This window comes from Narcine bancroftii, chromosome 3 (assembly GCF_036971445.1).
Source record: "Narcine bancroftii isolate sNarBan1 chromosome 3, sNarBan1.hap1, whole genome shotgun sequence".
Taxonomy (NCBI): Eukaryota; Metazoa; Chordata; class Chondrichthyes; order Torpediniformes; family Narcinidae; genus Narcine; species Narcine bancroftii.
This window is the reverse complement of record NC_091471.1, coordinates 259,103,194-259,130,793: the sequence shown is the minus strand read 5'-3', so window position 1 is coordinate 259,130,793 and position 27,600 is coordinate 259,103,194. Positions and strand designations below refer to the sequence as shown.

Genomic DNA, 27,600 nt, shown 5'->3' with positions numbered 1-27,600 from the left:
TTGTTCCCATTTCTTTTTTACATCGAAAACATCTATCAGATACTGTTGGGTCCCATTTATTTAACTTTTGAGGTGTAATGTACAGCCTGTGTATCCAGTTATATTGTATCATACGTAACCTCGTATTTATTGTATTTCTCATCGTTCCAGAACATAACTTCTCCCATGTTTCCTTTTTTATCTTTATATTTAAATCTTGTTCCCATTTTTGTTTAGTTTTACCATTTGTTTCCTCATTCTCCTATTCTCCTTTTCTTGCAGTTTAATATACATATTTGTTATAAATCTTTTGATTATCATTGTATCTGTAATCACATATTCAAAGTTACTTCCCTCTGGTAAACTCAGACTGCTTCCTAATTTGTCCTTCAAGTAGGATCTCAATTGGTAATATGCCAGAACTGTATCTTGAGTTATATTGTATTTATCTTTCATTTGTTCAAAGGATAATAATCTATTTCCTGAAAAACAATTTTCTATTCTTTTGATCCCTTTTTTCTCCCATTCTCTAAAGGAAAGGTTATCTATTGTAAAAGGGAGTAACTTGTTTTGCGTCAATATTAGTTTTGGTAATTGATAATTTGTTTTATTTCTTTCTACATGAATCTTCTTCCAAATATTGAGTCGATGATGTAATACTGGAGAACTTCTATATTGTACCAATTTTTTCCACAATTTTTTTGCCACTTGTTTGAATTCCAGATGACTAGAGTTGTATTTAGATTGTCAGAAGGCTTTCTACACAGAAGGAAAGGACTTGAATGTAGGAGTACAGATATCTTGTTGATTCTACACCTTGTACAGTTTTGCTCTCCTTACCCATCAGAAGATAACACTTGTCACGGGCGAATGGAACAAGATTCACCAGGTTGATTCCTGGGATAGTACATTTGTAGAATAAACAGAATTTGATTGGACTAGATCTATATTTTCTGGGCTTTAGAAGAAAGAAGGTTGAACCATTAAAAAGGTTCTTGTAGGGCTTGACAGGCTCGATGCAGGAAGGATGATTCTCTTGGCTGGGAAGTGAAGAACCAGTCATCACAGTCTCAAAGAAGATTTAGAACCAAAATGAGGATGACTGACTTTATTCAGTATAGTTCTCCACTCTGCATGGCCATGGGTGTTTAGTCGTTGCAGTCAAAGGTTGAATCAGGAATCAAGAGATAGTGAGAATGTGCAGATTCGTGGGGGTAAGTTGGAGATCATCCAAGAACTTGTGCTGGCTTGAATGTCAATGCTTCCTTCTACCTTTCCTGTTAATAGAAGAAACCCACTCAGTTATATGAGCCTGTTAACGCACGATCAGAAGATCAATCTGCTCTCAAGTCATCCACATAGGAGCAGGAGACCATTCCGCCCCAACGACCTGGAAGAGGGGACAGAGGGTCGTATATCTGAGTTTGCTGATGACACTAACTTGAGTGGAAAAGCAAATTGTGTAGAGGATACAGAGAGTCTGCAGAGAGTAATCGATAGGTTAAATGAACGGGCAAGGGTCCGGCAGATGGAGTACCATGTGGGTGTTATCCATTCTGGAAGGAAGAATGGAAAGTCAGAATATTATTTAAATGGCAAGCGATTGCAAGATGCTGGCGTTCTTGTGCATGAATTGCAAAAGGGTGGTTTGCAGGTGCAGCAGGCTGTCAAGAAGACAAATGCATTGTTGGCCTTCATTGATGGAGAGATTGAATTTAAGAGCAGGGAGGTTATGCTGCAACTGTACAGGATACTGGTGAGGCTGCATTTAGAGTACTGTGTGCAGTTCTGGTCTCCTTACTTGGAAAAGGATGTATTGGCTTTAGAAGAATGAGAGATCTTATAGAAACATAAAATTATGAAAGTCATAGATAAGATTGAGGTAGGAAAGTTGTTTCCATTCATAGGGGAGACCAGAACTAGGGGACATAGCCTCAAGATTCAGGGTGGTAGATTTGGGATGGAGATGAGGAGGAACTGCTTTTCCTGGAGACTGGTGAATCTGTGGTATTTTCTGCCCATTGAAGCAGTGGAGGCGACCTCAGTAAATATATTTAAGGCAAGGTTGGATAGATTTCTACATAGTTGGGGAATTAAAGGATATGGGGAAAAAGGCAGGGAGGTGGAGATGAGCCCATCATCAGATCATCCCTGATCACATTGAATGGCGGAGCAGCGGATGGTCAGCTCCTGCGGTTATTTTTTAATGCTCTTGAACCTGTTGTGCAGGAGCAGAAGGAGGACATCCATCTCATTCTGCTCATTCTGAGGATCAGTGAGCAGTGACTTGATAGCACTGTTGATGATGGAAGGTGGCGGATGGAGAAATGATCGGATGGATTGGATTTGCCCTAAGCCAGATGTATCCAGGGAATTTTCCACAATGTGGGTCCGTAACATTACTCCAAGTATAGAATGCCTTGGCTGGACGGACAGGTTGTTTTTGAGGGCAAGTGTTCAGTATGCAAATCGGTAAATTCTTCAGGGGATACACTCAGGGAACAGCTGTTAATCCTGAAAACCATGAACATCATTTATTCCCTGCAGGTTACTTTGCAGGTGCAGTTTGTAGATCTGAACAAGGCTTTCACTTGTTGGGAGAGTTACCCTGAATCATCTCAGAGTGGTTAGTTGTCTGGAGACAGACAGCAACCTCAGCCCTGCACCGAGTAAGACATTTAATATTTAATTAGTAGTGAACCTGTTTGGGAGTGATTTAAGATATAAATTACAGGAGAGAATCCCCTGGGCGGTGTCATATTGGTAGTATTTAATGGTTTCTTCATTAGCAGAAGAAATGTGACAGTCTTTTCAAACTGTATTAGGGGCATCGGTCTTGTCAGCCACAAACGAGCCTGCAGCTGACGTGGACATTTACCCCCTCCGTCAATCTTCGTCCGCGAAGCCAAGCCAAAGAAAGAAGGGGCTATAAGGGCCTTGATAAAGGCATTCTCTCCAGGTTTCTGTCATGAATTAATGCATAAGTGAAAGTTAAGGGTATCAGCAGAAGTCCAATGTGAATCCCTCAGCTCCATTACCTAACCCTACCTTCCTGAACCTGTCTTGAATCCATGTACCTTCATCAATCATTGTTTACCTGTTATTCTATGTCCACATGCATTTCTCCGAGGCAAGGCTGCCTTTTGTATGTATCAGAATGTAAAGTTTGAAAAGTCAAAAAGATGCTATGGTTTTGATTGAGAGAGGGTTTCTCATTTGTCTTCTAATGGATTCTATGTCAGGGAATTGTGGAACCAATGTTTTAATTAAATGAAAATAATTAACGATTGTTCTGGAGCTCAAGTTAAATGCTTCTCATTCCACAGATGCTGTCCGACCCAATGAGTACAGTGTTTAAATTTTTTTTTTCCAAATTGTGTGTGTGTGTGTGGGGGGGGGGGGGGGGGGTGGGTAGGGGGTCTTAACAGTTCCTGTGCCATTTAACCTTCATTTCAATTCTTTGTCCTTGTGCAGAGCTGTATGATTCATCACCTGCAGAACATCTCGACCTAGAGTCTGCCCATTCAGTGCTCACTGCAGCACAGCAGGTGAGTACAATCACATCCACTGATGCTACTCTCTGGCCAAATATCCTTCTTTTGCTTTGGAGAGGGTGCAGAGGAGATTCACCGCGATGTTGCCTGGATTGGAGAATATGTCAAATGAAGCAAAATTGACAGAGATAAGGCTTTGGAGAGACAAAGGATGAGAGGTGACTTAATAGTGGTATACAGGTTGGTGACCAACTCTGGTCAAATCTGGGTCAGGGAAGTTTGATGGCTGCTATCAATGCCAGGTATAGATTGGTCCATTATCATTTTCTCACCCCACGGAAATTACATCAATATAAACCAGAATTATCAGAGATGTGTTTTAGATGTGTTATAGAGGTGGGTTTCTTCTTCCATTCTACCTGGCTTTACACGAAGGTGAGGCTCTTCTGGTATGACCTCTGTGACACCCTAACCAAGATCTGGGAGCCACCTTCCCAGTAGACCCAGAGCTTTGTCTTCTGGGGAAATTTATCACGGTTGGTAGATCACTAACTAATCCTCAAATTAAATTCACAGAAATCGCCTTATGTGTGGCCAGGAAGTGCATAGCGGTAACGTGGAAGTCTAACTCCCATCTACTTATAGGTAGATTGTTTTCAGAAATGAATAGCTGCATCCCATTTGAAAAGGTCACATACAATTTCAGGAAGGGATAGAACACCTTCCTAAAAATTTGGCAGCCTTATTTCGAGCATATAGGCACCTAACTGGCACCAATAAAGGGTTATGATCGCTAGTAGACCTCTAAACATTTTAACCCTGTGGTGTTATTGTGTCTCCATATGTTTTACTGTCCACATTGACAATGGGATAATCTTTTTTTGTATTTCTTTTTCTTTGTTCTTTCTCTGATAAATAGGACGTGTAGAGGGGAGGGTGGTGGAGGGAGGGGTTCTCTTGATGTTTTGTATTTGGTATGATTGTTGCTTATTAAATATATTTAAAATGATAAATAAAATATTACCAAAAAAAGTGATGCACAGGGATACCTTGTACAGGACGGTTAATACATTCCAAAAAAGTTTAGTGTTATCGAAACCTGCACTGTTCAAAGCCTTATGTCAATATACTTTAATACAATACATTTCAATCCTATAATTAATTATTCTTTTATCTAGAACTCTTATGCAAAATTTGCATAAAATATTTAAGAGAGATATATCAAAATGAAAAATGACAGATTTTTTATTGGCAATAAAGTGAACATTATTTATTTAAGAAAATATTTGTCTAATGTAGATAGCAATTCTGTAGTTTTTTCTTCATCAGTCATGTCTTTATAACATCAAAGAGTATTTTGCAATGTATAAGACCACACCTTTATTTTATTTTAGTTTTCACATTTACAAAATCCAATCAACAAAGCCATTCATGTACATATACATACCCAAAGTCCGTATTTGTCCAAACACAGCGAATACATTCCAATAAATTATCTCGGTCCCACTCATCATGGCGCACACGGCCCCTACCAAGAACTGTAAAAAATATTTTTAAAAATCACAATGGCAATGCCATTCGAAGAAATCACTAAAAAGAAATAAACTTAGACCTGAAAAGGGCAGGTGTGTCATCGCGCCAAGTCCTATTTCCGTAATCACACCTCTGGCCGTACTTAGCCCTATTTAGCCCACACCTTTTTTTCCTGAGATGACAATATCAAATACCAGAGGGCATTGGTGATAAATGCCTTTATCAAGAGTTCAAGGGAAATGTCAGAGGTTGGTTTGTTTTTTTTTACACAGGGTTGGAGGTGGAGGCTGGTACAGTCGGGACTCTTAGAGGGGCTTTTAGACAGTCTCATGGATGTAAGAAAAATAGGATATGAGTGTGAGGTAGGGAAAAATTATTGTGGGGTAGGTTTCCATAGGTCGGCACAACATCGTGGGCGGACCGGGCTGTACTGTGCTGTCATGCTCTATGTTCTTTCCAAAGTTGTAGATCTTTCTATTGCACACAATGGCTGTGTTGGCCTCAGCAAGGGCCTACACTGTGGAAGACTCTCTATCGAACAGTTGGCAGACCAAAAAGCCTCACATAGTTCCCTTTCTCATGAGGCTGGGACATTGGGCTTAACTCTATTTCACATCATTGGCTTGAGGTGAAGGCATTTCATTCTCTTTCAGTTGATCCATTTCTCCTCTACCCCCACAGAAAGCTTATTAGTTGCCCCCATTACTTACCATATTTAACACATCAGGATGGAAAGGGAATGGCCAGGAGGAAGCACCTGTGCAAATTCTGGCTTTCCCCTGCCAGTAGAGTGCATCTGGTGGCCTTTGTTTCTTCTCTTCTACCTCCTTGACTTTCCATGGCTGTCCTGACATGGGGCAGTGCTCCTCTGGTGCAGAGGGAAAAGGCTCGTATCTACATGGGTTATTTCTAAGCACCAAGAGACTCCAAAGCACTGCTTGAACTCCCATTCTCAGCATTCATCGAGCAAGCTAAGTGTTTTTCAGAGGTGATAATTAAAGGGGAGTGCTGCAAACCATTGTACAGTAAAGCCCATCGGTATCCAGCACCTGTGGGGATTGGTAGATGCCAGATAAGTGGATTTTCCAGTTGCTTCAGATTGCATGTATTGATGAAGTAACGATTAGGAGGCACCAATTTAAAACTTTTGCACTTTTTACTGGTTTATTTTTCACAATTTTTATTTTTTTGGCCGTTGCTTGAATTCCAGATTAGAGAGATTTTACTGGATATCTAAGTGGTCTTTTTTTGGCTTAATTCTGAGAAATCGTTGACTTTCCAGTGTTTACAGGAACACGCACCAACGGTGACCTGGGAGATTATCAGCTAAAGATCTGGGCTATCAGCTGATGGTTCAAAATGCTCAAAGGACCAATGAGCTGGAACCACCGCATCATTATGTCCCTTGGATCCTGGTCAATGGGGTAAGGGTTCCGAAATAATCTCATTCGTGGTGCTGCTAAGATCATTCATATTTTTCTCCTTCCCTGGTTACATATTAATTACAAAGCAACAGCCCCAGAATTCTGCTGATACTAAATCAAGGCTCATTTCCATAATCCAGCATTTTGCCTTGTTTTGAAATGGAAATAAGGCCCTTTGCCTTAAGTTGCAGTCACCCTACCAACATCTCAACTAAACTGAAAGAGAAGAGGTGAAGGGATTAGAAAGCCACAATTTTCCTGCCTGACTCATAACTATATGGGAATCATTTATGTTGTTACCGTAAATATACGTGTAATAGTTGATGCCGTGTATAAGTCGACTCCTTTTTTGACCCCAAGATCTGGTATTTTCTATATATTGCGTGCAAAAGTCAACACCCTTATTTTTGGCCTCATCCATCCACCTACTGGAGCTTCCGACACCTCGACCGCTGTCTCTCGTCTTGGCCCCAGCTGCCCGCCCACTGTACCTCCCGACGCCACAACTGTCCTCCCATTTGAACGCCTGACGCCACGACCGCGGACTCTCACCTAGGCCCCGGCTGCCCACCCATCTGAGCTCCCGATTCCCCGAACTCGGACTTACCACCCAGTCCCGGTCATCTGCCTGCCCATCTAAGCTCCCGACGTCCCGAACGACACAGGTACTTATTGTGGTCAAAAGTAGTATATGTGTAACTTTTACCCTAAAAACTGGTCCATAAAATCTGGCTATTACACACCTATAATTCATATGGTAAGTAAATAGAACACACAAGATTACACAATGAGCATCTCTCAGATTCAGTGCAGCTGAAGATCTGTAATAAAGTGCACACCCTTGTTCTGAAGCAGCTGCTTTCCAGATCATTCTTGTAATCAGTCCTTACCAGCATCCCAAGTCTGCTTATCTATTCATTAATAAGTATTTTATTTATTTCTCTCTTTACTTTAACTTTAAGCAGTTTCACATTCTTTTTTCATATCTTCATTTACAAAATTCCATCTCTTGATCTTTCCTTAAGACCCTTCAGCCCACAGAACCTGACCTAGCTCTCTGAGCAATCCTATCCCAACCATTTTGTTTTCCTGTGAAATGAAATGTTTTCTCTTGCAAATTATTGTTATCATTCTCCAAGCCCTTCTGAAGTTTGGAGTGAATTTTCCTCTTCCATCGGTTTCTGGGGCAAAGCACATCCATTTGCAGTGTAGCATTATTGTTGGGTTCAATTCACAGTACCCCCACCTCCTCATCTTTGTAATCTTCTTCAGCCCTGCAACTCTGTGCTCCCCTCATTCCAGACTTTTCCCTGGATATAGTCAAACTAGTATTGGTAACCTTAACCTAATTGGCCCCTAAACTAAGTAATTCCTTCATTCATGAAGATCCTTTGAACCTACCACTTTGACCACCTGTCCCAATATGTGTCCCACATTGATCACTCATGTCCAATCCTTTACTGCGTTAAAGGTGTTATGATGATGCAACCTTGGATTTGATTCATGCCCCTGATAGAATTGATCTTCCCTTCATCCGAGGATAGATCAAGGTGCTATTTTCCAGGAATGCTGTTTCAATTACTGAGATAGATTTTCAGCTATTGGTAGAACCAGCAGATCTGAAGTGTATGGAGGACCAGGTCTTGCTGGTTGCAGGGTATGGTGGTTGAGCCACAGAGTAACCCTTGGTTACCAGCCAGCCCACCCCTTCTCTGGGGTGACCAGCTGAGGAACCCATCTTCTTGGATGGTGTCCATTGCCAGGAAGGGACCAGGCACTGCCAAAGTGTCATTACCACGTGGTGTGTGAGGAACAAGTTCAACCAAACCCAGAAGCTCAGTTTGAATGTGATAATAGTTTTTATTTGCCCATGAGAGAAATTCACCACAGAGAATCACAATCACTCACACACTCTCACAAAATTCAGAAAGCAGTCACATCGGACGCAACTAAACAAGTTATAAATATAATCTGCGCTAGATAGAGATATACAGTGGAGGAAAATGCAACAACAGTACCTACCCCCCCCCCCCCCCCCCATGAACTAGTGAAGGTACAGCATCAACATTAAATAAGGAAAAAGAAGCACAGTCCGATGATGATTAACCAGTGGACACCACAAAGGCCCGCACCTGTTACTGGCACACAGCTTGATCTTGATTCTCCAGTGTCGGTTCTGGCCTGTGACCTGGAGTGGAGCTCGGGTTGGTTTCTGAGGGAAAAAAGACCCAGGTGCTGAACGTGTCAGGGGTATTACCCCGTTACTGGTCAGTGGGGCTGACCCAGGTGATTAACAGAAACAGTGGTGACTTGTGTGATCTTTTGAAAAAGACAATCGCAAGGTGGGTACTCAGCACAGGTGGTCTTGACCTTGGGTGACATACGTGATGGCTGTTTCATCTTGTATTCTTGTGTGTGAGTTCTTAGACAACACATGGATGAAGGAAAAGGTTCTTTACTTTAAAGTTGTTGTAAACAGCACACGAGGCATGCCATGAGGCTGCAAGTCTCCATTTCAGATTTGCATACTGTAAGCTCTTTCAGGTGGCCAGAATATTCTGACATAAAGCCTCATATTCTAGCCCTATGCGACTGTCTGGAGGCCACCTGAAAGAGCAGGAGGCGCCTATGAGGCACACTTTCTAACCCTTCTCCGAGAGGGATAATTGCCGGAGCACTTAAGTCCCCCAGGGCACCTGAATGCAGCCACCTGAAAGCAGCTGCTAAGGGGCGGGCTGATGACAGTCAGCTGGCAATCCAACTCCCCGCACCTGACAGCCCCGCTCCCCGCTGCCTCTGACCCAGGTGCGGGACATCAGGGCAGGGGTAGCCGGCGTGGGACTATGGGGCAGGAGCTGCCGGCACTGGACTACAGGGCTAGGGCGGCAAGCATGGAACATCAGGGCTGGGGTGGCAGGCACAGGACTATGGGGAAGGGGCTGCCAGTGCGGGACTACAGGGCTTGTGACCAAAAGGGGCTGCCAGCGCAGGACTACGGGGCAGGGGCTGCCGGCACAGGATGTCAGGGCAGGGGTGGCCGATGCAGGACTATGGGGCAAGGGCTGCCAGCATGGGACTACAGGGCTAGGGCGGCAGGTGCGGAACATCAAGGCTGGGGCAGCAGACATGGGACTATGGGAAAGGGGCTGCCAATGTAGGACTATGGGGCAGGGGCTGCTGGTGCGGGATGTCAGGGCAGAGGTGGCCTATGCGGGACGCTCCACTACATCATAGAGGCTATTGAGATTGTTTTCTGGGGTCCTCTGGTTCTGAGCTAGTGTAAAAATAGATTTCAATTATCCCACATCCTGAGGAACATCTGGTTTGGAAGAGATTTGATGTTCATAACCTGAGGAAAATAGAGGCACAGGATGTCCAATGAAAGTGAGTGCCAAATGTCTTCTTCACGACCTGAAAACCCATGCCACCACTTTCATAGAATCGCAAGCTGTACTTCCTTAAAGGGGTATTTCCATGCATGTATTTAAATTATTTTGTATGCTGTTTGTTTTCATCTGCATATAGCTGAAGTAAAGTGGTTGTGATAGTACAGATTCTATCACCAATGTGTATATGTACAGATGGTCGTGTAGGATGACTGTGATTGGCTGAGAGTGTAGCCACACCTACTGGCAGGTCTTAAAGGATTGCTCCTAGCCAGACCAGGTCATTCTGGACTGGTTGACCTACATGTGATATGCTCCAGTCTTTTAGTTAATAAAAGTTTGGATCAACAAGTCTCTGGTTCTTTCGACGCGGTTTGACGTGTGAAATTAGTGACTGTAGTTTTCTTTCCTCAGGTACACTCTGAGGAAATCCAGCACCATGCAGAGATGAACCTTTTGGATCTGGTCTGTGAGATCTACACAGTGAGTAAAAGTAAAATTTCATCCTGGATTTATTTCATTTAGCAATGAAAATAAATATCCATTACAAACCAATGCTATAAATGTGTGGATTTGTAAACATCTGCAAATAAACTTTAGATAAAAAAAGTGCCATAAGAAGAAAGTCTGCAGATAAAAGAATGCAATAAAAGAAAAAACATAACACTGGAGTAATTCAGCAGGTCAAACATAGCAAAGATAAACATACATAACCAATGTTTCAGGCTTGAACCCTTCACCATATCTTGATACAGGTTCAAGCCCAAAACGTAGGTTATGTATCTTTGGTGTAATGACAACGATCTTGCACTCAACGTGGAGATGATTGTGGACTTCAGGAGGAAGTCGGGGAACATGACCCAGTCCCCATTGAGGGCTCAGTCGTGGAGAGGGTCAAGAACTTCAAATTCCTGGTGTCAATATCTCCGAGGATCTCTCCTGGAACTTTATGCAATCACAAAGAAGGCTCTCCAATGGCTATACTTTGTGAGGTGTCTGAGGAGATTCGGTACGTCACCGAATGGGGGTACCATGGAGAGCACTCACTGCCTGGAATGGAGGTGCCAACTCTCAGGGCAAGAATAAGCTCCAGTGGGTTGTTATCTCGGCTTGCAACATCACAGGCTCCCAATTTCACTCCATCGAGGACATGAAGCGGTGTCTTAAAAAAAGTAGCCTCTATCCTCAAGGACCCCCACCACCCAGGCCATTCCCTCTTCACTCTGCTACCATCAGGAAAAAAGATAGAGCCTAAAGATGAGAACTCAGTGGCACAAGGACAACTTTTTCCCCACTGCCATCATATTTCTGAATAATCAATGAACCAATGGCACTGCCCGACTTTTCGTGCACTGTTATTTTTATAGTAATGTCGTAAGATGGTTATAATATGAATGTTTGCTCTAGGACGCTGCTACAAAACTCCGAATTTCATGACTTGTTCATGACCATATATTTTAATTCTGATTTTTGCAGTGTAAAGAATGCTTCTTGATCTGATAAGTTTCTCCAGCAATGTGTTTTTTACTTAAGTAAAGGGTATTGTTTTTCAACAGAGGTTCAACTGAAGTAGGAAATATCTTTAAAGGGAAAAGAAAAGGGAAAGGATGACCTTTCAAAAGCAATTAATGACATTTTAAGATAATCTGGCTCAAACTGATCATGGACTAAATTTGCTTCACTTCAGTCAAAACTAATTAATCTTAAAATACATTGTCAGATGGAATCATGAAAATTAAGATTATATTTAATACTCAGATGATTGCAAAATCGGGAATAAAACTAGAACTAGACTCGATTTCCTTTTGATGCACTTCACTGGCAACAGTTCCTGGTGGAATGAGACCTCTATCTCTTTGATGGGCTCAACAGATTTCCCAGCTGGGAGGATGGTGGAACTGATGCCCCAAGCAATGTTACCTCTTGCGAGGATCCGGAAATCAAACAAGCTAAAATTTCCTGTCAATTAACAGCTCCTGTTTAAAAAAAATTTTATTGCTATGAGTCGAGAAAGCATCAACATTTTGATGACTCACATCCTGTACCACCTATAAATGTTTTGCTTTCTTTGGAATAATGGTTCCAGTACTTTAGGTTTTCCAGTTAGGGTGAGGGGTGGGCTTTACAGCTCTCTCTGAATGCACTGAGATCTTCCCTGGCCCAGGAAGAAGAGTTGATTGGAATAATGCAGTGGAGAACACCATCTTTAGTGCTTCTGACAGTGTTTGGTCTCATGTTTTGCATTCAACAGGGTACTTCACCTGTGGGTTGTGACCAAAATGCCAGCACCTGACCTTTTCATTCGTGAGCCCTGCTCTATCTTCCACGATTGTGTATGTAGCTCTTCTCAGAAGTTGTGCTCCGTTCTGCAAAAGTGATTTTGAACATACATGATTCAATTCAAAAAATGTTTGTCTTTAATTTATCAGATTTCTGTGTATTTCTGATATCTTATTCTGTGAATAAAGAGAGGGGGTGGGGGGGAGAGAGGGGGTGGGGGGGAGAGAGGGGGTGGGGGGGAGAGGGGGTGGGGGAGAGAGGGGGTGGGGGAGAGAGGGGGTGGGGGAGAGAGGGGGTGGGGGGAGAGAGGGGGAGAAAGAGAGGGAAGAGAGGGGGTGGGGAGAGAGGGGGTGGGAGGGGGAGAGAGGGGGTGGGAGGGGGAGAGAGGGAGGGGGAGAGAGGGGGTGGGAGGGGGAGAGAGGGAAGGGGAGAAAGAGAGGGAAGGGGAGAAAGAGAGGGAAGGGGAGAAAGAGAGGGAAGGGGAGAAAGAGAGGGAAGGGAAGAGAGGAAGGAAGGAGGGAGGGAGGGGAGCCGGCGCTGACGGGCAGGAACGGAGCCGAGTACCAGCCAGGGAGGCAGGATTACAGGAGGGCGGAGAGTTGGCGCCTGCAGGGGAGGAGCGGACGGACGGAGGGAGGGCGGCCGGCGAAAGGAAGCACCGCGGTGGCCGGCCGACAGCAGCAACGTGAGCGGGCGGGGACGGAGCGGACAGCGCTCGGTGGCCGCACTCCCCGTGAAAGCCGCAGCCGGGATGAAGCGCAAAATCTTCTTCGCGACGATCCCCGTCTTTGTGCTCAGCTGCATCCTGCTGTACAACGGGGCGTCTGGCGGCCTCGGGCCATGGTGGCGGGTCGCGGTGACGGAGCGGAACGCAGGTGGGTCACGGAGTGGGGAGTGGGGAGTGGGGAGGGGGGAGGGGGGTGGGAAGGGGTGAGACGGGGAGGGAGGTTGGGAAGGGGAGGGGGTGAGACGGGGAAGGGGGTGAGGGGAGAAAGGGTGGGGAGGCAGGAAAGTGGGGGGGGGGGGGAGTGGGGAGGGGAGGGAGAATGGTGAAGGGAGATGGAGGTGGGGACTGCTGCTCTTTCCCGTGATAATGAAATTATGTTTAGTATCGGGTCGAATAGGACGTGCACGGTTATTTTGGAGGGGGTGAGACAAACTCAGGTTAACTTGTATTTTTTGTTTCTCTGACTAATCTTTGGCTTGGCTTCGCGGACGAAGATTTATGGAGGGGGTAAAAAGTCCACGTCAGCTGCAGGCTCGTTTGTGGCTGACAAGTCCGATGCGGGACAGGCAGACACGGTTGCAGCGGCTGCAGGGGAAAATTGGTTGGTTGGGGTTGGGTGTTGGGTTTTTCCTCCTTTGCCTTTTGTCAGTGAGGTAGGCTCTGCGGTCTTCTTCAAAGGAGGTTGTTGCCCGCCAAACTGTGAGGCGCCAAGATGCACGGTTGGAGGTGAGATCAGCCCAGTGGCGGTGGTCAATGTGGCAGGCACCAAGAGATTTCTTTAGGCAGTCCTTGTACCTCTTCTTTGGTGCACCTCTGTCACGGTGGCCAGTGGAGAGCTCGCCATATAACACGATCTTGGGAAGGCGATGGTCCTCCATTCTGGAGACATGACCTACCCAGCGCAGTTGGATCTTCAGCAGCGTGGACTCGATGCTGTCGGCCTCTGCCATCTCGAGTACTTCGACGTTAGGGATGAAGTCACTCCAATGAATGTTGAGGATGGACCGGAGACAACGCTGGTGGAAGCGTTCTAGGAGCCGTAGGTGATGCCGGTAGAGGACCCATGATTCGGAGCCGAACAGGAGTGTGGGTATGACAACGGCTCTGTATACGCTTATCTTTGTGAGGTTTTTCAGTTGGTTGTTTTTCCAGACTCTTTTGTGTAGTCTTCCAAAGGCGCTATTTGCCTTGGCGAGTCTGTTGTCTATCTCATTGTCGATCCTTGCATCTGATGAAATGGTGCAGCCGAGATAGGTAAACTGGTTGACCGTTTTGAGTTTTGTGTGCCCGATGGAGATGTGGGGGGGCTGGTAGTCATGGTGGGGAGCTGGCTGATGGAGGACCTCAGTTTTCTTCAGGCTGACTTCCAGGCCAAACATTTTGGCAGTTTCCGCAAAGCAGGACGTCAAGCGCTGAAGAGCTGGCTCTGAATGGGCAACTAAAGCGGCATCGTCTGCAAAGAGTAGTTCACGGACAAGTTTCTCTTGTGTCTTGGTGTGAGCTTGCAGGCGCCTCAGATTGAAGAGACTGCCATCCGTGCGGTACCGGATGTAAACAGCGTCTTCATTGTTGGGGTCTTTCATGGCTTGGTTCAGCATCATGCTGAAGAAGATTGAAAAGAGGGTTGGTGCGAGAACACAGCCTTGCTTCACGCCATTGTTAATGGAGAAGGGTTCAGAGAGCTCATTGCTGTATCTGACCCGACCTTGTTACATTAAATTATCCCAGTTTGAAACACAATAATAAATATAAAGGATTAATAGAGAAATGTTCACAGTTAAGAATTTTGGAAAGAAAAGCAAAAATGGTGTTTCAAAAGTGCAAACAGGTTTTTTTATGGTTCCAGGATAAATTATGGTTAGGGGAGTAAGTGAAGGTTTAAGAGCCAGATAACATTTGGGTTAAAAACTGTCCAGGATAATCTGCACCAAACAATTTGGTGAAGGATCTCCTTATGTTCGGCAGCGTCAGTGGGAGAAAAAGAAATGTCAGTGTTTTAGGTTGGAACTTTTCATCAAGCCACCAGATTCCAGTCTCCTGTGTGAGCCTGTGGTGCTTTCCACAGGGTTTGGGCTTTGGAAAGTTCCCTGTATTTACTACTTGCCAATAACCTGCAGCTTGATAAACGAGACAGTTGCAGGTGACTCAAAATTTATGACCGTGAATAGCAACAAGTGAAAATCAAAATGAAAAGCAATTGGCAGAAATGTAAATTAGAAACAACGCTGTAACTCCTCAGGTAAGTCTGCCTGGGATGTCACATGCTCTGCTGAGTTCACCATCTTCTGTGACTAGGAATTAGTGGCTAGTAACACACTGGTGGAAGGGCAGATATGACAGGTGATATTTAATATGACTAATTTGAAACCATGCATTGTTAAATTTAAATAAAAAAAAATTAGACATACAACATGGTAACAGGCCCTTTTGGCCCATGGGCCCGGGTCGCCCATTCACACCCTATTAACCTATAACACCTGTACATTTTGACAGTGGGAGGAAACCGCCCCCCCCCCCCCCCCCCCCCAGGAGGAAACCCAAGAATATACAGGGAGAACTTATAGATTCGAACCCTGGCCTCGTTTGCTGGTGCTGTGATGGCGTGGCGCTAACCACCCTGCTCATTGTAATGAAGAGAATGACAAGAAACAAAGTCAAGGAAATGGGAAAAGAAAACTTTGTCATAGGAGGAACTCACCAGGTCAGAGGAGACAAAAAGATGGCCAAGGGTTTGAGTCCAGACCTGCCAGTAGCTTGTTTATTTCATATTGATTCCAACACCTACTGATGTTCGTGTCTCCAATAAGTACAGATTTGGAAATGGTGCTTACACAGAGCTTTGAGGCGCACTATTGAGATTTTTGTCTTCAAAAAGATATGGACTCCATGTGGGGAACAGAAAAGAATTTTGATTTCTGCAAATGGGATTCAGGATGGGATGGTATGTGGCATCTATGAACTGGAGTCCAGGATGTGTTTGAGAGGCTGCAGGGCATTCTGAGGGAGGTGGGGGGGGAGGTGAACAGCTACTTGCTGTAGCACCTGTTGATACTAATAATAAAAGTAAATAAACTGAATATACAGTAAAATCCCCTTTATTCAAGCAACCAGCAAAAAAAGCGGAAAATAAATAGGTAAAAATATGGGAGTTTAAAAACGATACCCCCTGGCAATTAGCTTGCCAATCCACGCCACCTGAAGCTTCTAGAAAATTCACTTATTTGGCATCTACCAATCCCCATTGGTGCTGGATATCGGGGATTTTTACAGAATATTGAGTTAAGAAAAAAATTATAAAGTCGAACAACAAAGTTGGACATTTTGGGATAACTTCCAGTACCATGTGTGCCAGCAAGAGTAGAAATAGAAAGCTTTATGAGATGACCTCTGTTTTTCCCTACAGTTGCTGATGGGACCCTCGAGTTTCTCATTGTTTGCTCAAGGTTCCAGCAACACAATCTCTTGTGTCCTTGGCTGGTGAGATGATGTGTGGAGAGTAGGGACGTGGAATTCAGGTTCCTGGGGCATTGGCACCACTTCAGTGGGAGGAAAGACCAGTACACTCGATTGCAGCATGCTGACGCGCAGGTGGTCTTGGGAGAGCTTCAGCAGGTTCTCAAAAAGGCAAAGGGAATGTTGGCCTTCGTTGCTCGAGGGATTGAATTTAGGAGTAGAGAGGTTGTGCAGCGCAGCAACTGTACAAGGTACCAGTAAGTCTGCATCGAGAGAACTGCTTGCAGTTCTCCTTAATTAAAAACAAAATTTAGATGTACAGCACAGCAACAGGCCCTTTTGGCCCTTGAATCCATGCTGCCCAATGACCAACACCCCCCCCCCCCCAGTATGTTTTGAATGGTGGGAGAAAACCGGAATCCCCCCGGGGAAAACCCACGCAGACACGGGAAGAATATACAAACTCCTGACAGCATGTGATTTGAACCCCGGTCCTGATTGTTGGTGCTGTAACCTGGTTGCCCCAGTTCCTACTTGTGGAAGGATGGACTGGCTTTGGAGGTAGTGCAGAAGAGGTTGACCAGGTTGATTCTGGGGGTGAAGGGGATGGCTTATGGGACAGATTGAGCTGTCTTGGTCAGTACTCGCAGGAATTCAGAAGAATGAGAGGGGATTGTATAAAAACGTAAAATTATGAAATTATAAGATAGAGGAAGGTAAGTTGTTTCCATTGAGTCCAAAACTAGGGGAGGGTAGTAAATTTAGACAGAAATTAGGAGGAACTCCTTTTCCCAGAAGGTGGTGAATCTGTCAAATTTGCTGCCCATTGAAGCAGTGGAGGTGACCTCAGTAAATACATTTAGGACAAGGTTGGATAGATTTCTACACAGTAAGGGAATTAAGACATATGGGGAAAGGCAGGTAGGTTGAGATGAGCCTATCATCAGATCAGCCAACAATCCCTCCAATTTGTAAATTGAGGAGTGCCTGCAGCAGAGAGAGGTGGGGAGTTGTTGACTAGAGAATAGCGATTGCAGCCAAAGAGTATTCCAATCTTTATATGGAAGAAGCCGCCTGCTTAATGACCCTCAGTTAAACCTAGCAAAAGGGTTGGCCCAGTCATTATAAAGTGGGGTATCATTGCATCCTAGGTGATCTTCCTTGATGCATGCTGGCATTACAACAGTGACTTCAATCATCTTGTATTGTGTGGAGGCTGAGAAGGATGCCCTGTAAGTACACATTCTTGAGCAACTTCATATAGGCACCAGAGAAGACAATTTAAGTAAGAGAATAGGAGCAGATCTAGAGTAGGCTATCAAGGCTGCATTCAATAAGATCATGATTAATCTGGCCGTGGACACAGCTTCACTTATCTGCCTATTGCCCTTAACCCTTAATTCCCCTGTTATTCAATAAATCAACTGGTGTCTTAAAACCATTCAACGAGTTAGTCTCTGCTGCTTCCTTGTGCAGAGACTGCCACAGATTCACTTCTCTCTGGGAGAAGCAGCCTTTTCCCTAAATCCACTCCCTTGGATTGCTGGGCTTTTTTTGATATTTTATTTTGACTTTTTACAGACTCAAAGTAATTTCAACCATCAATACAATCTTTTTCAACATTCAGAAAATGTACAGAGTCTGTGTTTTGTCATGCTCCCTTGCCCCCAAACACATAACCAGACCGATTATACATTCTACAAATACAAGTGGGGTTCAGAGCCCCCACCAAAAACCTAAAAAAAGGAACAACCTAATTAACTAAATAACCCAAGTAAGAAATAAAAGAAAAAACTAAAATAAAACAGACTTTAAACAAAAGGGCTAAAAAGACCTGAGCCCTGTTCCATTTCCTTCACTCCAATCCTTTCCTACTAAGATGGGTTTTAATAATCCCCATATTTCATGGGGTGGGGGGGGGTTGCTCGTCAATCTATGTACTTATGTATTTCAGATACGGCTGCCACATTTTAATGAATGTGTCATCTTTCCCCCTTAGATTGTGTGATTTTCTCCAAGGGAATGCAATTCTGCATTTCCTTATTCCATCTCGATGCTACATTCCTGAGTTCTAGCCTCGCCTGCCAGTGGAAATAATCTCCCTATTTCAATCGTACCTATTTCATTTCATAATTTAACATGTCTTTACATGATTTCATAATTTAAAATGTCTTTACGTGATATCCCCCCTCATCCTTCTAAAACTCCCATGAAGCTGCTTCTCCCAAACTACAAGATGGAGCATAACAGAGAGCTTCCATTTACACTCTTAAACTGATTCTCACCAACATTTCCTGACACATTTTCAAAAGAGAGCTTTTTGTGTTGTTAGGGAGTGAAGTACAAAGTAACTGATCACCCTTCCTGAAAATGCGTTGGGTCTTGTTTACACTTGCAGTGGAGGACAGGCAGTATTGAATAAAGAGCCAAACATTGTTTTGGATTCATTGAGTTGCCTGGAGATTGTGGAGTAGTTTTAATTTTTATTCATACTAAGATTCATTGGCTGCACCAGTATTAATTGTTCACACAAATTACCCCTGAAACCAGTTTTGTAATCCTAACACCTGCAATTTATTTATTGCATTTTGACTCAAAAAAAAACAATCTGCTGAGGAACTTAGCAGGTCAAACGATAGGTGTGGAGGGAAAGAGATCACCAATATTTCAGTGAAAGCACAAATGCTGGAGGGACTTGACAAGTCTCATGGCATCCACAGGAGGTCGAGGTATATGACCAATGTTTCAGGCTTGAGGCCTTCTTCAGATTTCAGTCGTGTGACGTCACATTTCGCCCTGAGATTTTATTTCCTGTGGGCGAGGCAGAATGACCACATATTGATAGTGCAAAAAAAATGGGTACAACATGTAAACAAATAATGAAATGCAAACTGTGCAATACAGAGAGGGGAAAAAAAATCAATAGTGCAACAGTAAGTGACCTTTAGTCCCTGATTGGGTTTGTTGTTGAGGAGTCTGATGGTGGAGGGGTAGCAGCTGTTCCTGAACCTGGTGGAGAGGGAGCAACTGTTCCTGAACCTGGTGGAGGGGGAGCAACTTTTCCTGAACCTGGTGGAGGGGGAGCAACTGTTCATGAACCTGGTGGAGAGGGAGCAGCTATTCTTGAGCCTAGTGGTACGAGTCTTGTGGCATCTCTACCTCTTCCCTGAGAACAGAGCATGTGCTGGGTGGTGTGGGTCCTTGATGATTGCTGCTGCTCCCCGACGATTACATTCCCTGTAGATGTTCTCGATGGGGAGGGTTTTTGCCTGTGATGTCCTGAGCTGTGTCCACTACCTTTTGCAGGGCTTTACACACAGGGGTATTGGTGTCCCTGTCCCAGACCGTGAATCCCTACTTCCTGTGGATGGAGTGAGACCTGCGGAGTTAGTTCCTCCAGTATTTCAGGGTTTTTACTGCAGTCACAGCTTCTGCACAGTTTCAGGTTTCATGCCAATATTTTGGGTCATGATCCTGAATCACAACCCAAAATGTTGATGATCTCTTTCCCCCACCCCTCCTTACCATAGATGCAACTTGACCTGCTGAGTTCCAGGATCTGCATGCACTTGTGTGTTCATTGTTCAGCTATATCTAGTAGTGTCATAATACATTCTTGGCTTGGGTGGTTTCATAGTCAACTACATTGTTGTGGTCTGGAATCACCTAGAGACCGGTAAGGGTAGTGGATTTGTTTCGACTGGATTACTGAACGAGAGAGTTTCTTTTTACATCATGGTGATATTTGTCTTGCGAGCTTTTTATTCCAATTTAATTATTTATCTGAATATACAATCTTAGCTGTCAATTCCAGGCTTTAAACTCCTCAGAATCATGAATCCAAGTCTCTGGACTATAATAGGGACCCATCAAAATCAAACCAGCATGTCTTGTGAGGTTTATCTTCCACATGGAATAGAGTGCAATTTAACCGAATCATGAGCTGATCTTTGACGTGGCCTAGCAAATTGCTCCCTGGTATAAAATGTACCACTTTGCTGAAGATTAATTCACCAGAGAGAGTGCAGTGATCCAAAATGGTGGATTCTGGCTCCTGCTTAAGAATAATTGGAATGAGTAATTAAGGCCATTAACTGGCCTTTCGCATTCTGCTCTGCCTGCCTTGCTTGCACTTAACCCCCTTTTGATTTTTAGGCCAAAATAAAATCCTGAGGCCCTTTTGATTTAAATTTTGGCATCAGCACAGTAACAGGCCCACGAACCTGTGTTGCCCAATTAACCTCTGTACGTTTTGAAGGTCTTGCATTATTGCCTCTTAACTGATTTCTTCACCATGGTCTCTGGCCAGCTGTCCAAACATGTGAGTAGGTGTCGGATTTATTTTTGGACACCACTGCCATGAAGCTTTGTACTATTGTGTCATAAAGCACAGGACAGACTTTTTGGCCCAATTCTGGGCAAGTCCTATTTGCCTGCAATAAACCCACACTATCCAAATGTCTTTGATATGTCGTAATTGTACCTGCAAAAGAGATCTGCATTTCTGTAGCACCTTTCATGAGCCTGGGATGTATGTTGGGTCTTTCTAGAACTAGTGACAAATATGCAGAAATGATGCAATTGTAATGTGGGACGTCGAAATCTGATGCACATTAGAAGCTCCAATAAATTTGAGCTGATGATGCCTTGTATGGGTGAATCACTCACCTTTATTTTTGCATTATTCAGTAAACACGCTAGAATTGTGAGGCAGTCAGTTATGGAGAAGTAAGCTTTGCATTACTGATTGTCTGGCAGGAAGCTGGATTTGCTCTCTGTTTTTTTTTCTTTGGCTTGGCTTCGCGGACGAAGATTTATGGAGGGGGTAAAAAGTCCACGTCAGCTGCAGGCTCGTTTGTGGCTGACCAGTCCGATGCGGGACAGGCAGACACGATTGCAGCGGTTGCAAGGGAAAATTGGTTGGTTGGGGTTGGGTGTTGGGTTTTTCCTCCTTTGCCTTTTGTCAGTGAGGTGGGCTCTGCGGTCTTCTTCAAAGGAGGCTGCTGCCCGCCAAACTGTGAGGCGCCAAGATGCACGGTTTGAGGCGTTATCAGCCCACTGGCGGTGGTCAATGTGGCAGGCACCAAGAGATTTCTTTAGGCAGTCCTTGTACCTTTTCTTTGGTGCACCTCTGTCACGGTGGCCAGTGGAGAGCTCGCCATATAATACGATCTTGGGAAGGCGATGGTCCTCCATTCTGGAGACGTGACCCATCCAGCGCAGCTGGATCTTCAGCAGCGTGTAGCACATGTTAAAAGCCATGTAGAATTTATCTTTACGTAGCTGCTTGTTATGATGTGGGATGCAATACTTGTGAGTGTAATTGAAACTCATTCAGTTTCAGCCTTCAGAAATGAACTGGATATGTCATTTCAAAAGGCAAGTGGGGGAAAGATTGAATAACCCTATCAAAGTGTCCACAAAGCTGAGTGATCTCCTTCATGGCTTGACTCTCATTGTTCATTATCTTTCTCTGCTGAAATCTAAACCACACCCAGTCATCACTTTTATTTCTTTGGTAATCATTAGATTAAATGGTTGGGATGCATTTTCTTTTATATTTTTACACAGGACAAGAAAGGTGCGACCAAACATAAACTTGGGGACAAGATGTCATATTTCTCCTTAACAGCATGAATGTTGATTTTTTTTTTCCCCCTCTAATTTCAAGTAGTCACCCGCCCGCCCCCCCAAAAAAACCCTGATTCCACTGTCTCCATCAGTTCTTTACCTACTCCTGCAGTTATTTCTCCACCCCATCTCTTCAGTTCCTCTTTCTAGTAGTCTCTCCCTCTACCTGTCTCTATCTCTCAGACCTTCTGCCCCAATCACCTCAGGACCCCCCGCCCCAATCACCTCAGGACCCCCCTCCTGCAGCTTCTTTTCCCCTTTATAAGCATAATGTTACTCCCTTCCTGCTAGTCTTGATAAAGGGTTCAAACCCAAACCTTTTTTATCCAGGATGCTGGGTACCTCGTGCAATTGGTTGCTGAAGAATGTTGTACATTAGCCATTGTCCATCCATTTTAAAAGGCTAATCTAACATGGCCAAAACATTTCTCTAACCTTCCAGATATTCTCATAAAATGTAACCACATTGTATATATTTAACATATTGGTGGAGTGTAAGTTGCCCGCTCTCTCGAAGGAGATCACCAGTAGCTTTGCCAGTGCTACTAAGAACTATAGATTGACACTCAGCCTGAAAAAGACGGACATTTTGTACCAACTGGCCCCTGGCTCAAGCTACGAAGAACAATCTGTCCTCAATGATGACTCGACTCAATGTTGCCAACCTGTTTTGCTACCTGGGCAGCACAATGAGTTTCTCTGGATGTAGAGATTGAGTCAAGAACCAGAAATACCTGCTTTGCCTTTGTCAGCTGAAAGATTGGGTTTGGTCACAGAACATCAGGTTGGCCACCAAGTGCAAGGTGTACAGGGCTGTTGTCATATCAGCCTTGCTCTACGTGGTGCCCATCTCAGAGTCACATCAACTGGACCTACTGCAGCAGTGCCACCTTTGTTCTCTGATGAAGATTACCTGGCGAGACAAGGTCTCCAATATCAAGGTCCTTTCTTGAGCCGGAATGCCAGCAGTTTCAGCCTTGGTGATGTCAGCCCATTTGCGCTGGGCAGGACATGTTTTCAGAACGCCTGGCAGAAGACTGCCCAAGGACATCTTGTCCAGCCAACGAGTAGGCCAGCGACGACGGTACAAGGATGTTCTGCACAGGAGCCTCAAGGAAGCTGACATTGCCCCATCAACATGGGAGGATCTGGCTCAAGCTCGCTCGCAGTGGGGGGGGGGGGGGGGGGGGAGGAACACGCCATCAGCAAAGGTGTGGACGCTGCTGAGAACAAGCTCAAAGAGGCAACAGGCCCAGGAAGCGCCACCACAGGGGCTTCTACTCCTGTGGCCCCTCGAGGCCTCACCTGCCAAGTAGGTGGCAGAGCCACTCCAGGGCATCCATTTCAAACCCCATAAACTGACTGAAAGGAACCAGCATCACCCTACGGGATGGATAGTCAGAAGAATCACATTGTATATATTTAACATATTGGTGGAGTACTCACATTGCGATTTACCTCATGTAATTCGATGGAGCTAGGAAAGGAATCCTGAATTTGGAAACTTTTTCTCATTTCCTTTTTTTAAAAAAAAAACTGAATCAGTAAGTAAAATCTGCACTTTGCTTTTTTCCCCCCAAAACATATTTATTGAGCATCAAAAACAACTTTGTACACATTATACAAATGTACATTGGGCTCCTATTTTAACAGAAAAATCAACACACACATACACAAATGTCCATGTACCCCGTCAGGTGCATGGCCGGATCCCATGTCCATCTTGGCACTTTTGCAAACTGTATCATCGGTATATTACTGATTGTACTGGTACAATCATCTCACAGTTAGTCTTTTACTCCAAAAGCACTCGTAATTCAGAGAGATTACGCATAAATTGCCATTTATGGGCACATTTTCCGGTGGATGCGCTTAATGTGCATTTGATTTTCTCCAGTTTATAAAGCCTGCACTTTTAACACATCAGCGTGTCATGACATGATTATCATAAAAGAATTTCAGACCCTTCAAACCTTCCTCAGGGTCCAAGTTATAAATAGTTTCTCACTGCTTGGAGTAGAAATACCATTCAACAGCAAATAAGCCAATTGAATGGTAATTATAGCCCCCTGGATGATATAATGAGAATTTGTAGTATTGCCTACCAACTCATTGAGTATATTTTTTGGTTTGTGATTATGAATGAATGTTGAATTTAGTCAGGCCAAATGTTCTTTAGAATGTTGTATTACAATAAAGTCTTTCCCACTTCATGCATTATTTAGAAAGGCCTGTGAATAGCTTATGTGGTACTTTCAACTGATATGTTCAAGGGTCAAAATTGTGTGGAACATTAATCTTCTGTTGTGCGCTTCATCCTAAACACACGACCTGCTTATGGATGTGGTCCAAAATCTTGTCTTTTGCAACACAGGAAACAGGAGCAAACCTGTTAAACCTCTGGATTTTCTTTCACCCATTCAGATAGATAATTTCTATTCTCTATAAAAATCACAAGTATACTTGGCAGAAAAGGACTCTTTGTTCCTGCCATTGGAGTCTACAATTCTTTAAGTTCTCATTCAGTTTTTAAAAGTAGGAATACATTGAAAGGGGGCTGTTTTTAATTTTTTTCAGACACATAAAATTCTTGAGATGTTTCTTGTTTCAGGATTGAAGGGTGTCCACTTAGAACAGAAATGTGGAAACATTTCTTCAGCAAGAGGGTGGTAAATCTGTGAAATTTGTTGCCACAGGCAGTTGTAGAGGTCAGGTCATTGAATGTATTCAAGACAGAGATTGGTAGGTTTTTGATTAGCCTAGACATCAAAAGTTATAGGGAGAAGGCTGAACAATGGGGCTGAGTGGGGAAATGGACCAGCTCATGATTGAATGGCAGGGTTGACACAATGGGCTGAATGGCCTGTTTCTGTCTTATAGTAATATATGCAAAGAAGCTGTTTACCTCTGAAGAGATAGTTTGGACGGAGTTTCTGATTAGATGTACAGCTTTGGGTGAGGTTGGACTCTTGAGTCCAACTCGGGTCAGAGTAATTTGTGTCAAATTATCATAGATGTCACCGATGGTCATGGCGTCACTTCTTGTTGATTCTCCTAATTGCCTCTGGGTTGGGTTGGCTCCACTGTTGAGATCGTCAAGAGTATCAATTTCCTTGGAGTGCACTTGGCGGAGAATCTCACCTGGTCCCTTAACACCAGCTCCGTAGCCAAGAAAGCCCAGCAGCACCTCTACTTCTTGCGAAGGCTGAGGAAAGTCCATCTCCCACCCTCCATCCTCACTACATTCTACAGAGGATGTGTCAAGAGCATCCTGAGCAATTGCATCACTGCCTGGTTTGGAAGCTGTATCACCTCGGACCGCAAGACCCTGCAGAGGATAGTGAAATCAGCAGAAAAGATCATTGGGGACTCTCTTCCCACCATGAAGGACGTCTACAACACTTGATGCAGGCAAAAGGCAATAAATATTGTGAAGGACTCCACACACCCCTCACATAAACTGTTCTCCCATCTGCCATCTGGTAGGAGGTACTGTAGCACTCTGGGCCCTAATGTCCATATTTGGAAATAATTATTCACGCCCCCCCCCCAAGCCTTCAGGCTCCAGAACTCCCAGAACATTTGTGGATTATGTACTGTGAACTTTTACTGTATAAGTCTTAATATTTTAATGTGTTTAACTTCTATTCATAATTATGTAAATATGCTCTGTTGTCCTGGAGACACTATCTCGTCTTTACCATGCGAGCCTGATATGAACGATAAATAAAGGTGACTTGATTTTCAGAAAAAGTTCTTGAGTTGGGTTTTACAGTCATCAGCTGATGGGGCCTTCTCAGATTCCTAGTGATCCAATTCCTCTTTGAACATCGTTGAATTCCTTCCTCCTCTAAATTCTCCAAATTTTAAAACGTTCAACAATCCACACAAATGGATTGCGGCCAGCAAGGAACTTTTCCGTTTCTATAGTGCCATTTGTAACTATAGTGAGCTCACAAGGTCCTTAGCGACCAACAAATTACATTTAGAAGTTGAGCCTTTATTGTATTACAAGAATTCTGTTGATAACCCTGGATATCAAATATTTTTCAAAAGGTTTGCTGCTTGAAATTGATTATGATAGACAACTTCAAACTGAACACAAATATAATTTCAGATTTGTTGCATCACATAGGAAACTGGAGAAACATTAAATTAACTTTGATTGAATTTAGCATGTTTAATCGCATAATGATGCTGACAGATTGCGTTATTTCGAATGACCTAAGAGTGTTTTGCCGCTGATTTTTATTTGTACTCAGAATCTGATGCTTCTCGGTCAGTGTCCAACAATAGTTGGCCAGCATTAATAGATTCCAGTTGCCCTGATACCTCTATTTCATGGTCGCAATGTCCTGGTGAAACCTTTCACCGTGTTCATCACTGACGGCACCAAATGCAGTAAATGAATTTTCAATAACTTGTTGCACCTTGTATAATTTTTTTTTTTTTTAAATTTTTTATTTTTCACACCATAAATCACATTAGCCATGATATACACTATTTCTTTTTCACACATATACAGTGACTTTTTCTCCCCCCCCCCCTTTCCTCCCAAACCACCCCCCCACCCCCCCCTCTCATCCATTTTAGGTATACAATCTAGGTTGCATTAAACCAGTCAGACAATGTTGTCATTCAACAAAATTACACCAGAAATTCTACTGAGTCCATTCCTTTCCCTCCCCCTCCCTCCACCAACCCAGGCAATGTTTGTCCCCGGTAGGTTCTTGCCACTGTATTCAATGCAAGGCTCCTATACTTGTTTGAATATTTCAATATTATTTCTTAACCTATATGTTATTTTTTCTAATGGAATACATTTATTCATTTAAATTTAGTAGTTTCTTCCTTTTAATTTGGTTATGTATTCCATTAATATTTAAAGACATATAGTTCAGCGTAGCCCTTTTTTATTTTGTTTATCTTCTCTTTCCATTTTTCCATCATTACCTTTCCTCCTTTTCCATTTCTGTTTTCTTATTTTCAACTCTTTATAAGACAACATTCCTACAACATCCAACATTTTCCTTATTCTCCTATTTAAAACTTCTTTATCCCCAATCTCCCCTTCCCCTCCTGAGTTGTCCTTTATCTCTTGTCGGACAACCACATCTCCCCTCTCCATTTGGATTTGCGAATCCACTCGCAAGCGTCAACTGATTTTGCAGTGACCGCTATTTCCCCCCACCCCGCCTCCCCCAGAAAAGATTTCACTTTTCATATGTCACAAAGGTCACTCTTTTAATTCCCTCCTTATTCTCTCTATTCCATTACCTTCCCTTATTAATTCTTGTCTATACTATCTATATTTTCCTCTAAGTACAGATACATTCATGTATGCTCATTGTCTCTATTCACTCTTATACCTCTTTACCCGCATACATATCAATCGTGATCATTTTTACTCTCATTACCCGTCTTCATCCCTCAGTCTATTTTTGTCTTTACCCACATACATATCAATCGTGATCATTTTAACTCTCATTACCCGTCTTCATCCCTCAGTCTATTTTTGAAATTGTTCTGCAAATTTTCGTGCTTCTTCTGGATCCGAGAACAGTCTGTTTTGTTGTCCTGGAATAAATATTTTCAATACCGCTGGATGCTTTAGTATAAATTTATACCCTTTCTTCCATAAAATCGCCTTTGCTGTATTGAACTCTTTTCTCTTCTTTAGGAGTTCAAAACTT

The 27,600-nt window shown here is 43.6% G+C and overlaps 1 protein-coding gene and 1 long non-coding RNA gene across 12 annotated transcripts in view; one reads left to right on the top strand and one right to left on the bottom strand.

Moving 5' to 3' along the window:
- The window catches only part of LOC138758583 (beta-1,4-galactosyltransferase 2-like), a 61,475-nt gene that overhangs the window by 5,220 nt on the left and 28,655 nt on the right, over positions 1-27,600 (top strand). For 5 of the 10 annotated variants that reach the window (XM_069927738.1, XM_069927737.1, XM_069927736.1 and 2 more), the window contains 4 exons: positions 3,454-3,527; positions 6,289-6,430; positions 10,231-10,299; positions 12,068-12,149. In XM_069927738.1, the coding sequence (XP_069783839.1) occupies positions 12,096-12,149 (54 nt within the window). In that variant the 5' untranslated portion in view covers positions 3,454-3,527; positions 6,289-6,430; positions 10,231-10,299; positions 12,068-12,095. Of the gene's footprint in view, positions 1-3,453; positions 3,528-6,288; positions 6,431-10,230; positions 10,300-12,067; positions 12,150-12,653; positions 12,972-17,427; positions 17,509-27,600 lie in introns of those variants that run through there. The other 5 variants (XM_069927744.1, XM_069927743.1, XM_069927741.1 and 2 more) reach the window with 4 other exon arrangements.
- LOC138758586 (uncharacterized) overlaps positions 11,675-27,600 on the bottom strand; it is a 53,369-nt gene continuing 37,443 nt past the window's right edge. Inside the window, exons 2-3 of one of the 2 annotated variants that reach the window (XR_011354354.1) lie at positions 23,354-23,425; positions 11,675-12,182 (exon numbers count right to left, since the gene is read on the bottom strand). This is a non-coding gene — a long non-coding RNA (uncharacterized lncRNA). Of the gene's footprint in view, positions 12,183-18,724; positions 19,088-23,353; positions 23,426-27,600 lie in introns of those variants that run through there. The other variant, XR_011354353.1, reaches the window with a different exon arrangement.